Source organism: Ictidomys tridecemlineatus, chromosome 1, assembly GCF_052094955.1.
Source record: "Ictidomys tridecemlineatus isolate mIctTri1 chromosome 1, mIctTri1.hap1, whole genome shotgun sequence".
In the NCBI taxonomy this organism is placed as follows: domain Eukaryota; kingdom Metazoa; phylum Chordata; class Mammalia; order Rodentia; family Sciuridae; genus Ictidomys; species Ictidomys tridecemlineatus.
Window position 1 is genome coordinate 1,269,396 of NC_135477.1, and position 18,038 is coordinate 1,287,433.

The following is an 18,038-nucleotide window of genomic DNA, read 5'->3' on the forward strand; positions in this document are numbered from 1 at the left end:
TGAATGTGCAAGCAAACCTGAGAATCCAACAGCCTTCTATTCAGATGTTAATTTAAAAAACCTTTCAGATGTGTCTGGCTATGTTGCCCAGGCTGGCACTGGACTTGCCATCTTCCTGCTTCAGCGCCAACTCAATGGCATTATAGGTCCATACTGCTAAGCTTCTAAGAGTTCTCGAAGTCATAAACAATGGCACCCTTCTTACTTAGTTTTCTTTTTTTTCCTTTTTTTTTAGAATTGGTTGTTCAAAAATTACATAGCTCTTGACATATCATATTTCATACATTTGATTCAAGTGGGTTATGAACTCCCATTTTTACCCCATATACAGACTGCAGAATCACATTGGTTACACATCCACGTTTTTACATATTGCCATACTTGTGACCGTTGTATTCTGCTATCTTTCCTATCCTCTACTATCCCCCCTCCCCTCCCCTCCCCTCCCATCTTCTCTCTCTACCCCATCTACTGTAATTCATTTCTCTCCCTTGATTTTTTTTCCCTTTCCCCTCACATCCTTATATGTAATTTTGTATAACAATGAGGGTCTCCTTCCATTTCCCTCACTTAGTTTTAAATAAGTTGTTTGTCATTAAAATTGTTAACATGCAGATTTATTATTATTTCAAAGAGAAATAATAAATATTTTAATTTCAAATATAGGATATATGGATAGATATAACCCACAAAGACAAAAGAAAAGCTCTCCGGGTCCTCAACAATTAGTATATGAAAGTATCCCAGAATTAAGAGGCTGAGAGACCAGTAATTCAGAGCAGAGATCAGCAAACTACAACCTGAGGTTTCTCCTTAGGTCTGTAGCTGTCCTCCTGCCACAAAGGCAGAGTTCGGCAGTCACAGCAGGGACAGGCCTTTGAAGTCTGAACTACTTAATACTTGGTCCTTTAGAAAAAGCCTGCTGACCTTTGATTCATAGCAAGCCCTGTTTCCAGCCTGTGACCACAGTGATTTCCTAAGGGGAACCTTCGTCTCCGTCCTCCAAAGGCCAGAATGACCTTCCTAAAGTCATCATGTTTACGTCACTCCTCTGCTCAGGACCTTCCAGGTTCACTGATACTCAAAGCCCAAAGCAAAACCCTAGCATGGTACTCAAGGTCTTTATGCATCACTATCATCTGGGACACCTCTTGCCTTATGAGGGACTCCCTTGTCAACAGAGGCCAGGCAAACACTCTCACTTCCCAGAATGCACCAGGCATCTCCAGGCTCCACTCTAAGATTCCCCACCTGGAATGTTCTTCCCATTCCCTTCCTCCCTCTTCTTATTTTGTGACTTCCTCCTCTCCATCCCTACCCAAGTCTGTGAAATGGGCACTTCTATCACGTTCCCTCACATGTTCTGGTGCAATAACCCATCAGCTTGTCCGTCTCTGTCTAAACTGGGTTTCTCAGCTCCTTACACCCAGCACTCCCGATCTTACTGTACCACTATGCCTTCTCTAGCCCTATATCACCCACACTTTTTGTTGGCTGGGCTCCCCGGAGTGGTACAGCATCAGCTCTTCTGAGTAAGAGGGTTTCCTGGCACAGCACAGTTACCGGTTCCTGTATTCCTGTTTGCCAGAGCTTTCCGAACCTTCTGTGGAATCTCCTCAGTAACTCTGTCATGGTCACAGGATAACAGTACCCATTTTCCAGATGAGTAATCAGAAGGTGAGAATCTGGCCACAATGACACAAAGCTGCAGGCAGGTAGAAATGGGGTCTACCCAAACCCTTTTGGACCAAACCTTTCTACCTGTTGTGACTTTCCGCACTGACTGACATCAAGCTGAAGAGACATGTCTGATCATGAAGTAGGACACAACCAACCAGGAAGCCATGCTGTGTAGATGAGGAAGTCCAGGGTCCGAGACAGAGCACTCAACGTGGAGAGAGGCTGCAGTAGAGAGCCACAGATGAGGTGACAGCTGGGTGGACTCAGAAGGATCAATGGGGTGTGGAGAGCAGAGAGGCCCACAGAGAACTCGAGGTCAAGGACCCATTAGCATGGTTAATGCCTTCGAAATCAGATGTTTCGGGCTGGGGCTGTAGCTCAATGATAAAACGCTTGCCCAGCATGTGTGATCCTCAGCATCACATAAAAAATAATAAACAATTAAATAAATAAATAAAAATAAAGTTGTCGTGTCCAGTTATAACTAAAGAAAAACAGTTAAAAGAAAAAAAATTAGATGTCTCATATAGTCAATAAAACAATGTATCTTCCTGTCTGATACCCAAGTCCCCTTGATTTTTGTTACCTTCCTCAATTTAAAATGTTTCTGTCTTTTGAAACACCATGTAACCCTCTTAGGAAGGCTTTTCCTACCCAGTTACACAGGCACCAGGTTATTTCATACTTTGTTTCATATTTCTTCAGAACACCATTAATTCCTAATTTAATCAGATCAGCTGATCTGATCCAAAGCAAAATCCACAGATTAACTCATGTATTAAGAAAATGAAATCACCAAATTAAAAAGTCAAGACACAAATTCTGAGATGAAATGACCCACCTGTTGTCAAGCTATGCCAAGCTCTAGAAAACCAGGTTCCAACAAGACTTCTGACAGACTCTCCCTAGTTTCTTGGGAACAGCAATAAATATATAAAGGGATCAAGACCCACATCTTTCCCGCAACTAGCAGAATGTAGTACATTCAAAAGCAGCGCACATTTGACACACAGGATTCTAGTTACTTCTTGCTTCTGAGATACCTCCTCTTCAAAAGGCTTGAAAATTCTCAGAATTTTAAAACGCTTGCCCAGCATGTGGGATCCTCAGCATCACATACAAAATAATAAATAAATAAATAAAGTTATCGTGTCCATTTATAACTAAAGAAAAATAGTTAAAAGAAAAAAAAATTAGATGTATCATATAGTCAATAAAACAATGTATCTTCCTGTCTGATGTCCAAGTCCCCTTAATCTTGGAACCCTTACAAATCTTGTATTACTTTAATTAACACTTCCCTCAAAGGCATTTTAGTACAATTTTTGGAGGTGTGATCTCTTTGGGGCTTCAGGACAGCTAGAATCCCCAACAGTCACTGAATAGTACAGCACACTTGGGCTCTTGAGCCAGTCAGCAAGGCTTCAAACCCTTGTTCTGCCACACAGTAGCTGTGGGACCAAGTTAGCTGCTCTCTGTGCCTTGATTTCTGCATCTGAAACTGAGAAGAACTGCCTATTGGGTTATGTGAAGATTAGATTAACTGACACAGGTAAAGAAAGACCTTGGAACAGTATTTAGCACACAGCAAGCATTCAACACATGTTAACTATCACCACCACTCGGCTAGGTCCTCTACCAGGCACTGGGGTGGGAGGACAGTGGCACTCAAGCTGAAGGAACTCCAGTCTACCTGAGACAGACAAGTGAAGGACAGTAAAAGGTGTGAGTTTCGTGAGCAGGAACCATGCTGAGGGTGACCAGACAGCACAGTGAAAACCTGCCCAGACTCTCACTCTCCCCCAGAGCAGCCAACACACAGCACGTAAGCATGTGGAGACAGAAGCCAGCAGCATCTCTTCTCCCTAGAAGTCATCCTGACTTCTCTATTTGACCCTTGGTCACCTTGGTCACCTCGCCCACCTTTCTGCACAAGCAGGAGAGGCCAGTCACCACTGTGGGAACTCTTGCTAATTTCCTGTGAGTCCGCTCACCCCAACTTGCAGGGAGATGAGAATTACTGATGGCACAATGGAACCATGGCTCTGAACAGGACAGCTAATCTGATCCAAAGCAAAATCCAATGCTTTAAAACAAATAAATTGTACACAGTCCAATACTGGCATCAGAGGTTATGACCGAGGAATTATTTGTTAAAAAAAAAGTCAATGAAAACCAGAGCCTTTCCCATGCTACTCACTCCATGACCTTTGAAGTCAGGCCTGCCTACTTCTACCTGAACACCAGCCTATGCTTAATGGGCCACTGTCCCTACTGAATCAGGAGAGAACCCCATCTTTGATGGTTCTGAGGTACTTCTGACAACCCATCACAGGGACAGAAGAAAGACAGTCCAAAGTGCAGGGATATATGAACTCTGCAGAGTGGGACTGAGATCAGAACAGAACCCTCAAAAGTCTCACAAATCACAAGTTTACAAAGACACTTTGTCATATGCCTTCAGTTCTGTAGTCCAAGCACCAGAGGACAAGAACATCCCCTTGAAGTCCCTTTCTCCTCCTAACTATTCCTCATTTCTCCTTCAAAACTGAGTTTTGGCAGAACTAGTTTCTTGAGCCTTGTTGCTTTAACAACCCCAGTTGCTAATGATTATATTTTGACATCCATTCTGTAGTAATAACACAATTCAACATCACAACTATTTGACAAAATGATAAGATTATAAATTGTGTTAATCTCAATAGATTACATTTAAGGCATAAAGGAACTAAAATAGTTAGCTTTGAATACATACAATAATAACAACAACAATAAAGGGTAGCTAGCTATCATAAAATAACGTTACTCCCCCTTCCAAAAAAATGACAACCTGAACACCAAACTTTTCATCGAACTGGGGATGTATCTTGGGGGGGTATAAAGCCCTTGCCCAGTATCTTAAGGCTCCAGGTTTGATCACCAGCATGACTAGGTTGGGCAAACCGCTCACAATGCAAAAAGTTCTAATCAGTTTACTTCAGACAATAGAGTATTTCTGCCAAGACTTTTAAGGGAAAGAATGCTATTTTCAAATGCATTAAAAAACACATCAGTTTAGATTTAAATTTTAATTCATTCAGCTTATCAATAAACTACAAAACAGAAATTAAGACCAGCACTTAGTGTCCCACCCTACACAAACAAATTTTGCCTTCTTTCAAAAGACTCACATGTGAGGTGGAACTCTGACCCACTTGGCAAGTGAAACAAAAAAACTAGAGTTAACATGTTTCAAATCCATACAAAAGAAACAAAATCAATAGGGTATTAGTTTACATAAAGGAGTCACCTAGTTTCTATCCCAAACCATATACCTCTTTGGTAGTGTCTGAGAGCAGTTTGCCTTGCTGCATGACCAGGGCACAGTCTACCCGTGGGGCTACGATCTCCAGATGTCCTCAAGGGCCATGGTCAAATCAGACACTGCCAGGGAGGGGAACAAGGTGAAGGAGGAGGGAGCAAAAGGTCATGAGGCGCCAAGGTGTAGGATCTCGGCCCAGACGTCTGACCAGAGGCTTAGTAATCTGGGACAGGGAAGGGTACTTGATGCAAAGACAAATCATTTTTAAGTCAAAGTCAAAGATTCACTGCTTAGTAAGATGGTTGAACAAGAACAAAAAAACCACGAAATGTCTCGTGATTATCATTACCCTACCTTTAGAGCTCTGCTGGCTACCTGCCCACAACCCTAAACTTCAGGCCCTGCAGCCTCCGAAGCTGTGATTACGCGAAAGAATCAGGCAGCAGAGATGCCTCAAGGTTCAAGACTAAATTCTGGATGAGAGACTTTAAAGCGAACAGTGGAGGAGAAAACACCCGCAGTGAAGGCAGCCTAAGGGCAAGCTGCCCACCTGGGGTGAAGGCTGCGCAGAGGAGGCCCGGAGCTGCCTCCCGGGGACAGGCAAAGGTCCGGTGGGCGCGCCCCAGCCCTCCCCGAACCGGCCGCTACAGGACCTGCCACTAACACCCCGAGATACCCTCCGCGGACACTCGGGGGCCGGTGTTCACCCGCACCCCGCCTTACCTTCCACGGACACAGCGAGTCCAGGCTCCACGATGCCCCAAACCCTGTCCACCAACCCCAGGAGGCCGGCGTCCGGGGCGCCCCGGGTCTCTCCAGCGGCCCCGAGGCCGGCGTCCGGGGCGCCCGGGTCTCTCCAGCGGCCCCCCGAGGCCGGCGTCCGGCCCCCATCCCTCTCCGGGTCGCGGCCTGGGTCTCCGCGGGACCACGCGGGGCCGCGCGGGCGGAGGTGGCCGCGTCCCGGCGCCGGCCCGCGCGCGACCTCGTGCCAGCTCCCGCGGCCTCACCTTCCGCTACGTCCTCGTCGACGGCGCCCTTCACCTGCGAGAAGCACCACTGGAAGTCGTTGCCCGCCGGGCAGCCGCCGCCTCCGGCTCCTGCAACACAACGGGCGGTCAGGCCGGCCCCGCCCGCCCCACTGGCCCGCCCGCCCGCCCGCGCGCCCGCGGCCCTCACCCGCCATGGCCGCGGCGCGGGACGGCGCCCGCCCAGCCGAGTGCGGCCGACCGCAGGCGCCGCCGCCGAGCCTCAGCTCCGGCCGCCGCCGCCGCCGCCGCCGCCGCCGCCGCCGGGGAGGGATTTTTTTCCCTTTTCAAAATGGCGCCCAATGCCCGTCGCCCCGCCGGCTGACGTCATCCCCCTCCGCCTCCTCCGACGGCCCGGGAGGGGCGCGCCGCGGGGGCTGCCGGGGGCACGCTGTGCGCCCACAGCGCCTGCGCGAACTGTTCTGACCTAGACCACACGCCACGGCCGGGCGAGGGGCGCCTTCGGACGGCTGGTCCGGCGGGCGCAGGCTGACTGTGGACCCCTTGGCCTGTTGGACAGTTGACGTGCGCCGGGCGGTCCCCTGAGGACTAGTCGCCCCCGAGTGGGCTGGCTCTAGGGGCCGGACTTTCACCTCCGGAATGGCCCCGCCCTTTCCCACGCCTCGGCCAATGGGAGCGGGGGCCCTCGGCGGAGCAGCCAATGGAGGGCGCTCAGCGGCAGTGGGCGGGGCGGCCGGGCCGGGCCCACCTTGCTCTCTCTGGGCTTACAGCTCTCTTCCCTCCTGTTAATGCCCGGCCCTTGGTGGTACCCAGAGCGCTAGGGACCCTACCAAAGTGTTACTTCAGGGGTTCTAAGGTCCCAGAGTAGCCGTAGGGAAAGTGACTGGTCGAAGCACAAAGAGTGGAGACCAGGGGTAGTAGTGGAAGCAGGGAGGCTCTTTCCAGGACTAGGTAGGACTCTAGGGAAGACAGCAGAGGAGCATCACCACGGTTTCGAGCTTTAACAGGGCTGCTCTGCTGAAGACAGTTAGTGGGGATCCAAGGGAGGATGCTAGGACACCAGTGAAGAGGCCGGCAGGTGTCCAGACAAGGGGTTCAGGGTGGAATCTCACTGGGTATGGTGGAGCATACCCAGTGAGTATGCATTTCAGAGATGAGTACTTGGAAGCTGGTCTCCATGGATTTGCAGAGGAGATGGGGTGGGGGGGACACAATAACTGCACTTGCATGATCTGAACACCTGGAAGGAAGCGTTTCCAGGCCTGAGACAAAGGAACTGTGTGTGACCCTTAGAGCCACTTGCTTGATGATACTGTTGAATTCAACCGAGCGCTTCCTAATTTCCTGCCTGTGGATCTGTGGGTTCCTGCTGGGAAGCTGAGGTCCTCATCTGTAACAGTGGGTCCTTCTGCTTCTCCTTGCAGTCTGTCAGCTCTTGTCTCATGAGGTTTCACACTCGAGGCCCATGTGTGCTCTAGGATCCTATGTCTTCCTGCAAAATGGCTCTTTTATCATTAGGTAACGCTCAGTTTATTTCTCATCTTTTTTTCTTCATTTGAAGTCTGCTCAGTCTGAAATTAATACAGATCTTCCCACTTTCTTTTCTTTTTCCTTTCTGTTTCTGGTGCCTTGAGTATGTTAGGCAAGTGCTGTACTGAGCCACATCCACAGCCCAAGAAGCCTGTTTTACCAATAAGGACACAGATTACCAGTAAAGGGATGGAGAAAAGTACACCAGGTTAACACTGATCAGAAGACTGGGAGTACTGGGGTGCTGTCTAGCAGGCACAGGGCCCTGAGTTCCATCCTCAGCACCACACACACAAAGAAAACTTAGACATATGTTTTTCTATGTCAGCACACTGGTTAGTCTTATTTTTTAAAATTATTAATCCCAAATCAGTCTCTGCCTTGTAATTGAGGTGAGCCATTGATGTTTAAAGTGATTATTGAGATAGATTAATATTTACAATGTTTATTACTGTTTTCTATTTGTTGCCCTGTTGTTCATTGTTTATTGTAAATCTCTCACTTGTTCTGCTCTTTCTTGTTTTAATTGGGCAGTTTATGTGATTCCACTTTTTCTCCTTTCTAAACATTCTTCTTTTTTACTTTTGAGTGGTTTCCCTTGAATTTGCAATGTGCACTTAGAACTCACCACTTTTTTTGTGTGTGTGGCACTGGGATTGAACCCAAGGCCTTGCCTGAGGCAAAAGCACTTTTCCCACTGAGCTGTAGCCCCAGCCTAGAACTTGTCACTCCTGGCACCTCCTGAGCAGTGCAGGTGTCTACAACAGTGTTTCCAATCCTTGTCTCCCATCCCTGAAATGTTCCTGTCCTTCATTTCACTTACCCATGAGTTATAACCTCCTACTGTATTGTTGTTGTTAGTGCTTTGAACAAGTAGTTTTTCTAGATCATTTAGAAATAAGAAATATAACCATTTTACTTTACTTTTTTGGTCCATTTCTAATACTATTTCTTTCTTTATGTAGGTATGATTTTTCTGATCTATGTCGTTTTCTTTCTCCCTAAAGGATTCCTTTTATCTTTTTTTTTTTTTTTTTTTGCAAATTAAGTCTGCTGGTAACAAATTCTCTCAGTTTTTCTGTCCCTGAAAAAGCCTTTATTTCACCACCTCAGAAGCATAGTATTGATGGATGTAGATTTTTAGGTTGGTAGATGGTTTTCTTTCTTTTGTGTGTGTGTGTGTGTGTGTGTATGTGTGTGTGTGTGCGCGCGTGCGCACACACGCACGCACACGCTTGTTACTGGGGGTTGAATCCAGGGGTGTTTAACCACTGAGATACATCACCAGCCCTTTAATTTTTTTTTTTTTAATTTTCAGACAGAGTCTCACTAAGTTGGTGAAGCTGGCCTTGAACTTGTGATCCTCCTGTCTCTGCCTCCCAACTCATTGGGATTGCAGGTGTGTGCTGCTGCACCTGGCTTTGGTGGATAGTTTTCTTCTTTCAATACTGTAAATGTCTCACTCTGTTCTCAGCTTGCTTGTGTGGCTCACAAAGGGAAGTCTGAGGCAATTACTATCCTTGACTTAATTACTTTTTCACCTGTTAAGATTTGGCTGAGCAGATGTCTGGGCTCAGCCCAGGGAGGGTCCCCACGTAGTTCTGTGGCCACTGGGAGCCAGACTGAGTTCAAGTCGACTGCTTTGTCCTTGTTTACCAGGTGGAGAAGGAAGTCAAGTATTGCCTTGTGGAGAGCCATTCTTGCACGTGATTGGGCACCTCCCTGATTGGGTGTGAGGCGTTCTGGCCAAACTGTGTTGGAGCTAATCCCCATCCTCTCCAGGTGTGAGAGCCTGTCCATGTGGGGGTGTGACTGACCATTGACCCTGAGACCAATCACTGACCCTGACCTTAGAATGCTGCCCCCCTCGACCTTCATTGGATGGAATTTTCCCCTGAATTTCTTGTTCTCCATAAAAGGCCACTCCCTGGCGTGTTCTCGCGCTCTCTCTCTCCTGCTAGTCCTGAGTAAGCCTTGCTGTTCCACTGGGTGGTTCGAGGTAAGAGCTAGAGGGAGGGCCATCTCGGACCTGGTCAAAGAGAAAGGTAATTGAGTCTTGTGTGTTTATTTTGATCTCACTAGTTAACTTCTATGCTATGAACCTCTGGTATGAAACCAGTGTGCTGGTCGCCGGGTGGATTGCCTCAGTCCCTGAGGTGGAGGGTGGACTTCAGACCCACTGCCACCGGAGACTGTTTCTACCACTTGCACAGCTGCCTCTGCCCCGGTGCGTTCCTGTTCACCCCGTGGTTTTATCAGCTGTTTCTACCAGGGAGTAAGTTGGGGGCAGGCTGGGCCCTGTCCATTCTGATCAACGAGAATCAGTACAGATCTCCCCAGGAGCTGTGGTCTTCCCAGCTCTGCGTTGCCGCACTTGGCCCCCAGGGGCTGTGATGCCCTGCACAGCCGAGCTGCTCTGCCTACCCTGGGTTTCTTCTCACGGGCATGGGCTTCGGCACCAACAGCCATCTTTCCTGAGGACCTCCACCAATCCTCTGCTTGACCCTTAGACCTGCTCCTTGTGTTTAATCAATTGAGTGTCAAGAACAGAAATTGAAGGCCCAGAACAGGGGAAAACAGGAACTTCAAGTCCCTTATATTTATCCTGTGCCCTGATAATGTTCTGCTAACGTCCTGTGCTCAATAAACCAAGAGCTGTTCTTCTGGGTGTAGAGAAAGAAGCATGTGTGCCCCTCAGACCCCTGCCTGGGTGTAGTGTTGGGCAGAGAGCTTCTGGGTGAATGCCTGCCTTGGGGACCGACCCTGTTCCCAAACCCTGGCCGGTGTGTGTGGTGGTCTCCATGGAGTGACTATGAGAGCAGTTTTAGTCCTTGTAGGAATGTGGGCCTCTGAAACCCTCCCAGATTTCAAAGTTATATCGTCATTATAATTTCATGTCATTTTAAAAGAGCAATGAATGTGCTTCAGCATCAGAGACTCAGCTACGATGAGAACCTGTGGGGTCTGTGGACTCCATTCTTATCAGCCACCCGTAGCAGGGCAGCTGGAAGCCCCTCTTCCCACCCCTGCACTTGCAGTGTCTGCTGCATGAGTTTGGGCAGGGACTTTGCAGTTTTCCCCTCTTCTCTGGCCCCTCTGGAATCCCATGCCTCCTTCCTTCAGGGAACATGGAGTCAGCACTTTCCTGTAGCTGACTCTCCTGATTGTGGTCAGGAGTCAGAAGCTTTTGATTTTAGTTCCTGGCTCAGCATGGAGCAGGAAGCTGGTTGTCTCCTGTGTTAGGGCTGAGGCCATGACCCTCTACTGAGGGTCCTGCAGGGCATCATGGTCCTCTGGCCTTGGCTGAGATTCTTCTAGAACTATTTATGGGTAGCTGTCCAATCTCTGAAATGTGACTTGGAAAATTTCAGAGCCTATCAGATTTCCTGAACATATGAGCTTTAGTCACATCCATCCCAAGGTCACCACCAGTGGGTTGCTGTTGCGTAGACTGTAAGGTGAGAAGAGCAAGAGAGCACAGTGCTGTTGTGATGAGGAGGCGCGTCTGCCCTGAGCAGCAGACACCAGCTTGCTTCCAGAGGAGGAAATGGCTTCTGGGGAGAAGATGAGCTTCAGGGTCTGTGAGTATGAAAACTTGTGGAGGAGAATGAGTAGGAGATGGAGGTGGCAGTGGGTGGCAAATGGGCTGGTGATTCCTCAAAGCTCCTTAATGAGCCCTTGGGATCCCTGAGAAGATGAGCAGGTGGTGCCGGGGCTCAGAAGCCGTAGGAGAGCACCAAGACTGATCACAGAGCTGGTCACCAGACCTCTGTGGAGCTTGGGGGCCTGACTGACATCAGGGCTGCTTAGTACTCCTTTCTGCCAAATAGTAGCTGTATATCTTGAGTATTTAGGAATTGAGCTCTGAGTAAGACAACTTCCCACTGTTTGGTGTACACAATTTTTTTAATGGGGGTACTGGGATTTAAATCCAAGGGTGCTCTACCACTGAGCTTTCTCCCCAGCCCTTTTGTTTTATATTGAGACATGGTCTTGCTAAGTTGCTGAGGTTAGCCTCAACCTCCTGCCTCAGTCTCTGCATTCCTGAGATGACAGGCATGCACCGTGGTGTCCAGTTCACAGTGACATGTTTTTATCTGAAACACAATTGAATGGATATGATTTTGTAAATAGCTTCCCCTAATAATTATAAGAAGTGTGTGCTAGAACTCCAACTATCCAAAAAATAAAATAAAATAAATAAAATAAAATAAAATAAAATAGTAAAGTAAAGTAAAGTAAAGTAAAATAAAATAAAATAAAATAAAATAAAATAAAACCCTGGTTTTAGTGTTTGCCGCCCTCTAGTGTCAATCTTCCCACCACCGCCAAACTCAAGATGTGGGCTCCATCCACCTTTGGCTCTCGCAGCACCCCTGCCTCTAGGTGCCTGGGAAGCAGGAGCCTTGTTGGCCTGAACATCCCTCCCCAGCCGAGCCCTGTCCTGGACCAGTGCTGTGCCTGCTCACAGGCTCAGAGCAGGGGCCACTCTGGATCCCCTCCTACCACTTCAGGGACCTCGGTGTTTTCACCTCTCACATGATCCTCCCACTGCAGCTGCGAGCCTCACTGTGCACGTCTGCTGTCAGTGGTGCTGTCAGACATCACTGTGGGGAGGCCTTAGACCTGCAGGCCAAGCCCACTGAAGCCCAGAGCAGAGCCATGGCCTTGCATGTCCTGCAGTCCTTAGAGTAGAGACCACGTTGGTGTGCTACGAAGCCAGTATTTGGAACAATTGAAAACTGGGCAAGGAAAAAAGCTCCTCCAATTTTTGGGTGACTTCCTATCACATGGCAGTGTAACATTAGCAGGTGGCTGTGGCTTGTCCAGGGAGGTGAGCCAGTGGACGCTGTCAGCAGTGGCACATGAGGGTGTGGCCAGTGCTGTCTGCTGTGAGGCCATCTTTTGCTTGCTGTTCTCTCCCAGCAGTTCCGCATGCACCTTGGGAAACCCTGATAGAAGGCCCCTCCGAGGGAAGCAAGGCCCTTCTTCCAGAGGTGCGGAGGTACAGCACGTGGGTGGGCAGGGGCCTGAGGCCTGCAGAGAGAATCCTGAGGCTCTGGGAAGGGTCTCACGGGGGAAAGATCAGGCTTCACATCCCACTAGGTGGCTGGGAGGAGCCCCTTGATTTGAAGCCTGGAACTGGTTCCCCGCTGAGTGGTGGCCCCAGGTAGTAGGCAGCCTCCCGGGGCCCTGGCTCCAGGGTCTCTCAGGCTGTGCTCTTCTCAGCCCTTCCTGGTGGGGTGACAGGCTCGTTAAGGGCTGGATCTGGGGGTGGGTTAAAAATGTACTGGGCTTTGGGAGGCATCCTGTGTTTTCAGAGAGCTCCTGGTGAGGGTGACTGCAGCAGAGGAGCTGTGGCTGAGCCTGGCAGGGTCTTCTGTGCCCAGTGGCACCAGGGCCAGCTATCCCCTGAGAGCCTGTACTTAACTTTTGATTTTTCTCTTTTCACAGAGAATTTGTTTTCCTCTTCCACATGGGAAGCCTTGCCGAGGTCCAGGGAGGCAGGGGTTCCTTGCTGGGGGTTGTAGTTGCTGGGCAGCAGTCCTCAGCCTGCTTTGCTTCCCTCAGAGCTGATCAGGAGGAGAGTGGGACGGGGCTCTGTCTCAAAGGCTTCTGGTGATGGTGGTGTAGGCTCAGAGGCCAGGTCTGGGGATCAGAGAGGGGCTTGCTGGAGGAGGAGGTGCCCTCCACAGCATAGCCAGCTCCAAGTCCTTTCCTCCCGCTTGCACTTCAGCGCCCTGGAGATTCCTGTGAGTTCCACTCAGCCAGGCTCACGGGAAGCATTTCCATCACCGCTGCCAGGAGCCAGCAAGAGGGCCCAGGTCCTGGGTGTGGGGCTGCTGCTGAGAGTTCAACCTGTTTCCATCAGGTTTGTGTTTAGGACAGGCTCAGGAGGGACTGTCTTGCAGGAAGACAGGTCCCCAGAGACAGGAGGCAGGGCCCTTGAGGGTCCACAGGAAGCACCAGGGTGGACAGGGGGCAGAGAGAAAGAGGGGAGTGGAGGCCAGAGCCTTTCTTGTGGCTTCCATGGGAAGGGACAGGTGGGGTGGGGCAGGGGCGCTTGGGACTGGCTGATCAGATGGATTCTGAGGCCTAGGGGCTGCCCTAGTCATCCAGTACTGGCCTCGGGGTGACCAGGCCAGTGAGTAGTAGCCTGGGTGGTTGAGAGGCATTGGATTGGTTGGTTTGCATAGGGAAGTCCCACTTACTGGTGAGTCTCTGCATCTCTGGAGCTGGCTGTCTCTGGGGAAGCTGTCCCTCAAGGTCATCAGATACAGAATGTGTTTATCCCGCTGGACATTGGAGAAGGAAGCTGGATCTGGGTGCAGAGGGTGGCCCTGGACACTATGGTGGAGGACTTCTCCTTGGGGCTTCCCCTTGTCCTCCTGGGGCACAGCCCTTAGCCAGAGTCACTGTGAGGCTCCGGCTTGTCTGTGGTGGGCTGCCGTGGGCTGTGGTGGCTGGACTGCAGAAGCTTCCAGTGTTCCCACACATCAGAAGTGTTTTGTGTTTTGTTTTTTGAAATTAACCTGTTACTATTAAATAAAATTCAGACACAGACAGTCATGCACAAATGTGTAACTTCCTGGATTATTTGGGCAGAAACTCTTGTTGCATCACTCCTGGTCAAGAGTGTGGTGGGCTCCCCAGAAGCAGACTCCGGGGGTAGGAGATGTTCCCTGTACCCCTCAACCAATGACAGACGTGCAGAGGTTCCATCAGAGGTGGCTGTTGCCTTCAGCAGGACTTCAGATGCCTGGTGACCAGCCCTCAGGGGGCTCCTTGGATCTGAAGTGAGCAGCTGGAGGCCCAGGTCCACTCTTTCCCTGGGGTGCAAAGCCAGGTTCCGCCATTTATTTTTATGTGTCGGTGAAGAAGGCTTTGTTTATTGTGGTTACTTGTGGTTTTGGGGGTGGAACCTGGGCCTTGCCCATGATGGGCTGGTGTTCCAACACTGACCTGCACCTGCAGCCCTTCTGAAGTGCTGGGATTGGAACTGAGGGTCTTGTGCATGCTGGGCAAGCTTCTACCGCTGCGCTGCACCCCAGTGCAGACGAGATGGTCGCATGGTCTCCTCATCCACACCAGTCTTGGTTCCTTGGGACCAGGGACGATCAAGCCAGACCATGACCTCTCTGCTGGTCTACTTGACCCTGCTGCACCTGCGTGCCTGGGAATCTGCAGCGCCAACATCGCCGTCTCCTCCGCCATCGTGAGGGCTGCTGAGGAACACTGGCCTCTCTCTGCCTGCTCCACCTGGGTTCAGAGGTGGCCTGTGGCCACGCTGTCTGCTCATGAAGCCACACATCTGCTCTCTGTGCTCTCCCACCCTGTGTCTTTCTGCAGCACCTGGATGTCAGGCTGTCTGCTCCAGGCTCACCTCAGTGTTCACTGTCACGTCCTTCTAGCGGTCTGCTGTGGGACGCTGTTTTTGATAGATTCAGCAGGGAGGCTCTGGGGGAATAGATCTCTCAAGCTATTCTGGGGATAACAGGATGCCTTCGCCCAGTTCACGGGTTGCCTGTCCATTTTTATGGAGGTCAGAGAGCTCCGCAGACTGTGTCTCCCTTATGATGTCATTGCTGGCCCCCCATGGGGCTTCTCCTGTGCTCTGGTTACCCTCCTGTGCTCCTGTGTGTCTTGCATAGTGTGACATGCCTGTGACACGCCTGGTTTACTTAGAGACTGGCTTCTCCTCTCCATTCCCCACAACTTCTCTCTGCCGTTGCCTCGGATTCTGGGACCTGCTTTCTGGACTCCAGTGCTCCCGACCCCAGGAGTTCATACCGTCTGCCTGCTCCTGAGGCTTGGGCCCTGCATTCAGCTCAGGGCTCCATCCATCCTGGTTCTCCCTCTTGTGACTCAGGACTGTTCTGGGAGGGCTCATTTGCTGCACCTGGACACCATGCCTGGCTTGGCAGGCAACGGAAGGCACGCGTGTGTGCAGGTGTGAGTATGTATGCGGTCCTCAGTGATGAAATGCTGCCCAGTGCACCCCCTTCCCCCCAAGAAGGGGCCCTTGGGAAAGATGCAGAAAAGGGGTGCAGAGGCTACTGGGGGAGAATACAGCTACTGGCTGACTTGGGGGAAGGTGGGGAGGGAAGGTGTGGGAGGGCTGGAGAGGAAGCAGGTGTGTAGCCAAGAGACGAGGAACCAGGTGGCTTTGAAGGGGAGAGGGGTCTGGTGGGGAGCACCTGCAGCACTAAGATGCATGGGGAGTGTGGGGTAGGAAGGCCACCTGTAGGACCCCTTAAAGCCTCCAGTTGGACCTGGGGTTGAGTTCAAGATAGAGCAGAGCCTGTTGTCCAGCTGTCCCTAGAGGACTTCCATTGGGGTGAGACTCAAAATCAGCACGGGTCATCTCGTCCCACTTTCCTCCTGAGGCCTGGTGACTGTCCCTCCTTCCTGTGCTGCAGTCAATGCTGGAGGAGAAATAACCGACCTGGGGGCACTTCCCCACAGTTGGAAGCCCACTGTGTCCAGGCCTGACTGGGACCCTCCCCAGGACACCCACAAGATCGTCACCCACTGAATGGGCAGACAAACCTTGTCCTTTGTGCCATAGGCTCCAGGGTTGCGTGTGGCCAGAGCTATGGCCCCAACTTGCTGGGTGGGTGGAGGCCAGGTGTGAGCGGACTCTGTCCCCACACAGACCCTGAGTCCCTGCGTGTCTGCGGACCTGTGGTACAGGCAGGGAGGCTGGGAGAGTCACAGGCAGGAGGCCCGGTTCACAAAGGGCTCTATCTCCAGGCTCCTTGATGGTCAGCTGGTGGGAACTTCAGGGCTTCTTCCTGGGAGACGCAGTGCAGTGAACTGCAGCTCTGCTCTGGGCCTCTCTGCAGGTGTCTGCACTGCTTGTGTGGCCAGGGCAGTCCTAAGCCCCAGGCTCTGTCCACCCCGGCCGTTGAACCTCCGGGAACAGAAGGGAACCAGGCACGGCGAGGTGGGTGGAGCCCTGGGACGGCCATGGCTGCAGGTGGGGGTGCAGCCCCTTTTGGGATTTCTGCAGTGTCAGGGCATCAGGAGCAAGTGCAGGAGAGTTATAGGTTAGGTGCCATTTGGCCCTAATAGATGCTCCTCATAGACATGCATGTCATTCACAGGTCACAGGTCATCGGAGAGATGCAAGAGTTTTGTGATACTCTGCTGTGAGCTGGGGTCCCTGTCAACCCCTCTACCTCATCACATCCCATGAGTCAGGGTGACACGTGAGCTTCAGCTGGTTCTCAACTCTTCCAGGACGTGACGTGCATGGGTTCAGGAGAGACAGCCTGGGTGCCCCTCAATCCCACCTGTTTCCTTGCAGGACTGTGCTAACCCTCTCCTTCTCTCTGGCTCCACAGTGTTCTCTCTCCCATTTCTGACTTGAAGGCAGAGGGAAAAAGCAGAGGGCTATAACCCTGGTCCTACTGGACATCGCCAGGGGACATGTGGACCTTCCATGCCTCTGGGCTAAGCACAGAGGGATACCCCAGCTCACAGGCAGCAAAAGGAATGTCTGTATGATTGTGCACAGGAATGTTTGGGGCTCCTCTGTTCTGCAATGTGGAGCAGAGTGAGGCTGCTGGTCTCCCAGGGGCAGTGTCCATACCTCTGCTACCATAAGTGACTGGGACTGACCCAGCCTAGAGCATATATCCTCTGGGAAATCTTCCCTCTCTAAGCTTGACACATACCTGCATCCGTGCATTTCTCTATATTTTGGGAATACAGTCAACTGTTCAATATTTCTTGTTTTTAAATTAGATATTTTAAAGTGAGAAAAACATTTGTTCATTTTAAGTGGTTTTTTAAAAAAGAAATGATGCACAAATGGGATAACTTTATTTCAAAAATAAGAATAAGCTTTGCAACATTATACAGTACAGTTTCACTCTCCAAATTATAAAAATTAAGACGGACCCAAAGCAGCACAGAGCAGCACACCAGTGACGGGCTCGGCTCTGGAGGCACAGGCCCGTGCAGCACCCGTGATTCTCCTTCCCTGGGAGCCTATTTGAATTTAAATTATGCACAATAAATGTCACATCTTCTCCCATTAATCTTGGTAACCCAGGGATTCTGTACATTGAAAAAGCTCTTTGTACATCAAAGAGCCTTAAAAACGCCAGTCGCCTTATTTTCTCATGGGAGGATGTCAGTGTGATTGACAAGATGAATCCAATGCTGGGCTTGTTCTAGGGGGATGGGCGGCTCTGAGCAGGGTGCTCCTGAGCCCTTTGCAGGGCTCCCCTGTCCTGAGGAACCCTTGCTGTGTGCCCTGGAGCCGTCTTGGGAGGCATGCCACCAACAGAAGGAGAATCCCGCTGCTGCCCCTGTTAAGTAAAGCTCTTTCTGGCTCCAGGGGGTGCGTCATATCTTCCAAGCCCCAAGAGCAAGTCAAGCATGCGGCAGAGAGCTGGGGAGCTCAGGCCTGGCACTGGCTCCCGCACCTACTCTGAGAAGGCAAATCTGCCTGGTGCCCCAGAGGAGAGCCCTGTGAACACCACTGGCAGAGCTGTGCTGGGCCTCTCCCTCTGCCTGGGGCTCAGGTGCAA

The 18,038-nt window shown here is 50.7% G+C and overlaps 1 protein-coding gene and 1 long non-coding RNA gene across 7 annotated transcripts in view; one reads left to right on the top strand and one right to left on the bottom strand.

Annotated features, from left to right (window-relative positions):
• Positions 1-6,276, bottom strand: part of Ppp2r2d (protein phosphatase 2 regulatory subunit Bdelta) — a 37,603-nt gene extending 31,327 nt beyond the window's left edge. Inside the window, exons 1-2 of the mRNA XM_078024035.1 lie at positions 6,158-6,276; positions 5,989-6,078 (exon numbers count right to left, since the gene is read on the bottom strand). Coding sequence (XP_077880161.1) covers positions 5,989-6,078; positions 6,158-6,164 — 97 coding nt within the window. The 5' untranslated portion in view covers positions 6,165-6,276. The remainder of the gene's footprint in view (positions 1-5,988; positions 6,079-6,157) is intronic.
• A 280-nt stretch (positions 6,277-6,556) lies between these two features.
• On the top strand, positions 6,557-14,075 carry LOC120885551 (uncharacterized). 6 transcript variants are annotated; one of them, XR_013426937.1, is made up of 5 exons: positions 6,557-7,485; positions 8,816-8,896; positions 9,157-11,078; positions 12,424-12,494; positions 13,235-14,075. It is a non-coding gene; the product is annotated as an uncharacterized LOC120885551 (long non-coding RNA). The 6 variants fall into 6 exon arrangements; XR_013426941.1 differs by having other exon boundaries at positions 9,157-13,369; positions 13,695-14,075; XR_013426934.1 differs by having other exon boundaries at positions 12,424-14,075.
• The last annotated feature ends 3,963 nt before the right edge of the window (positions 14,076-18,038 follow it).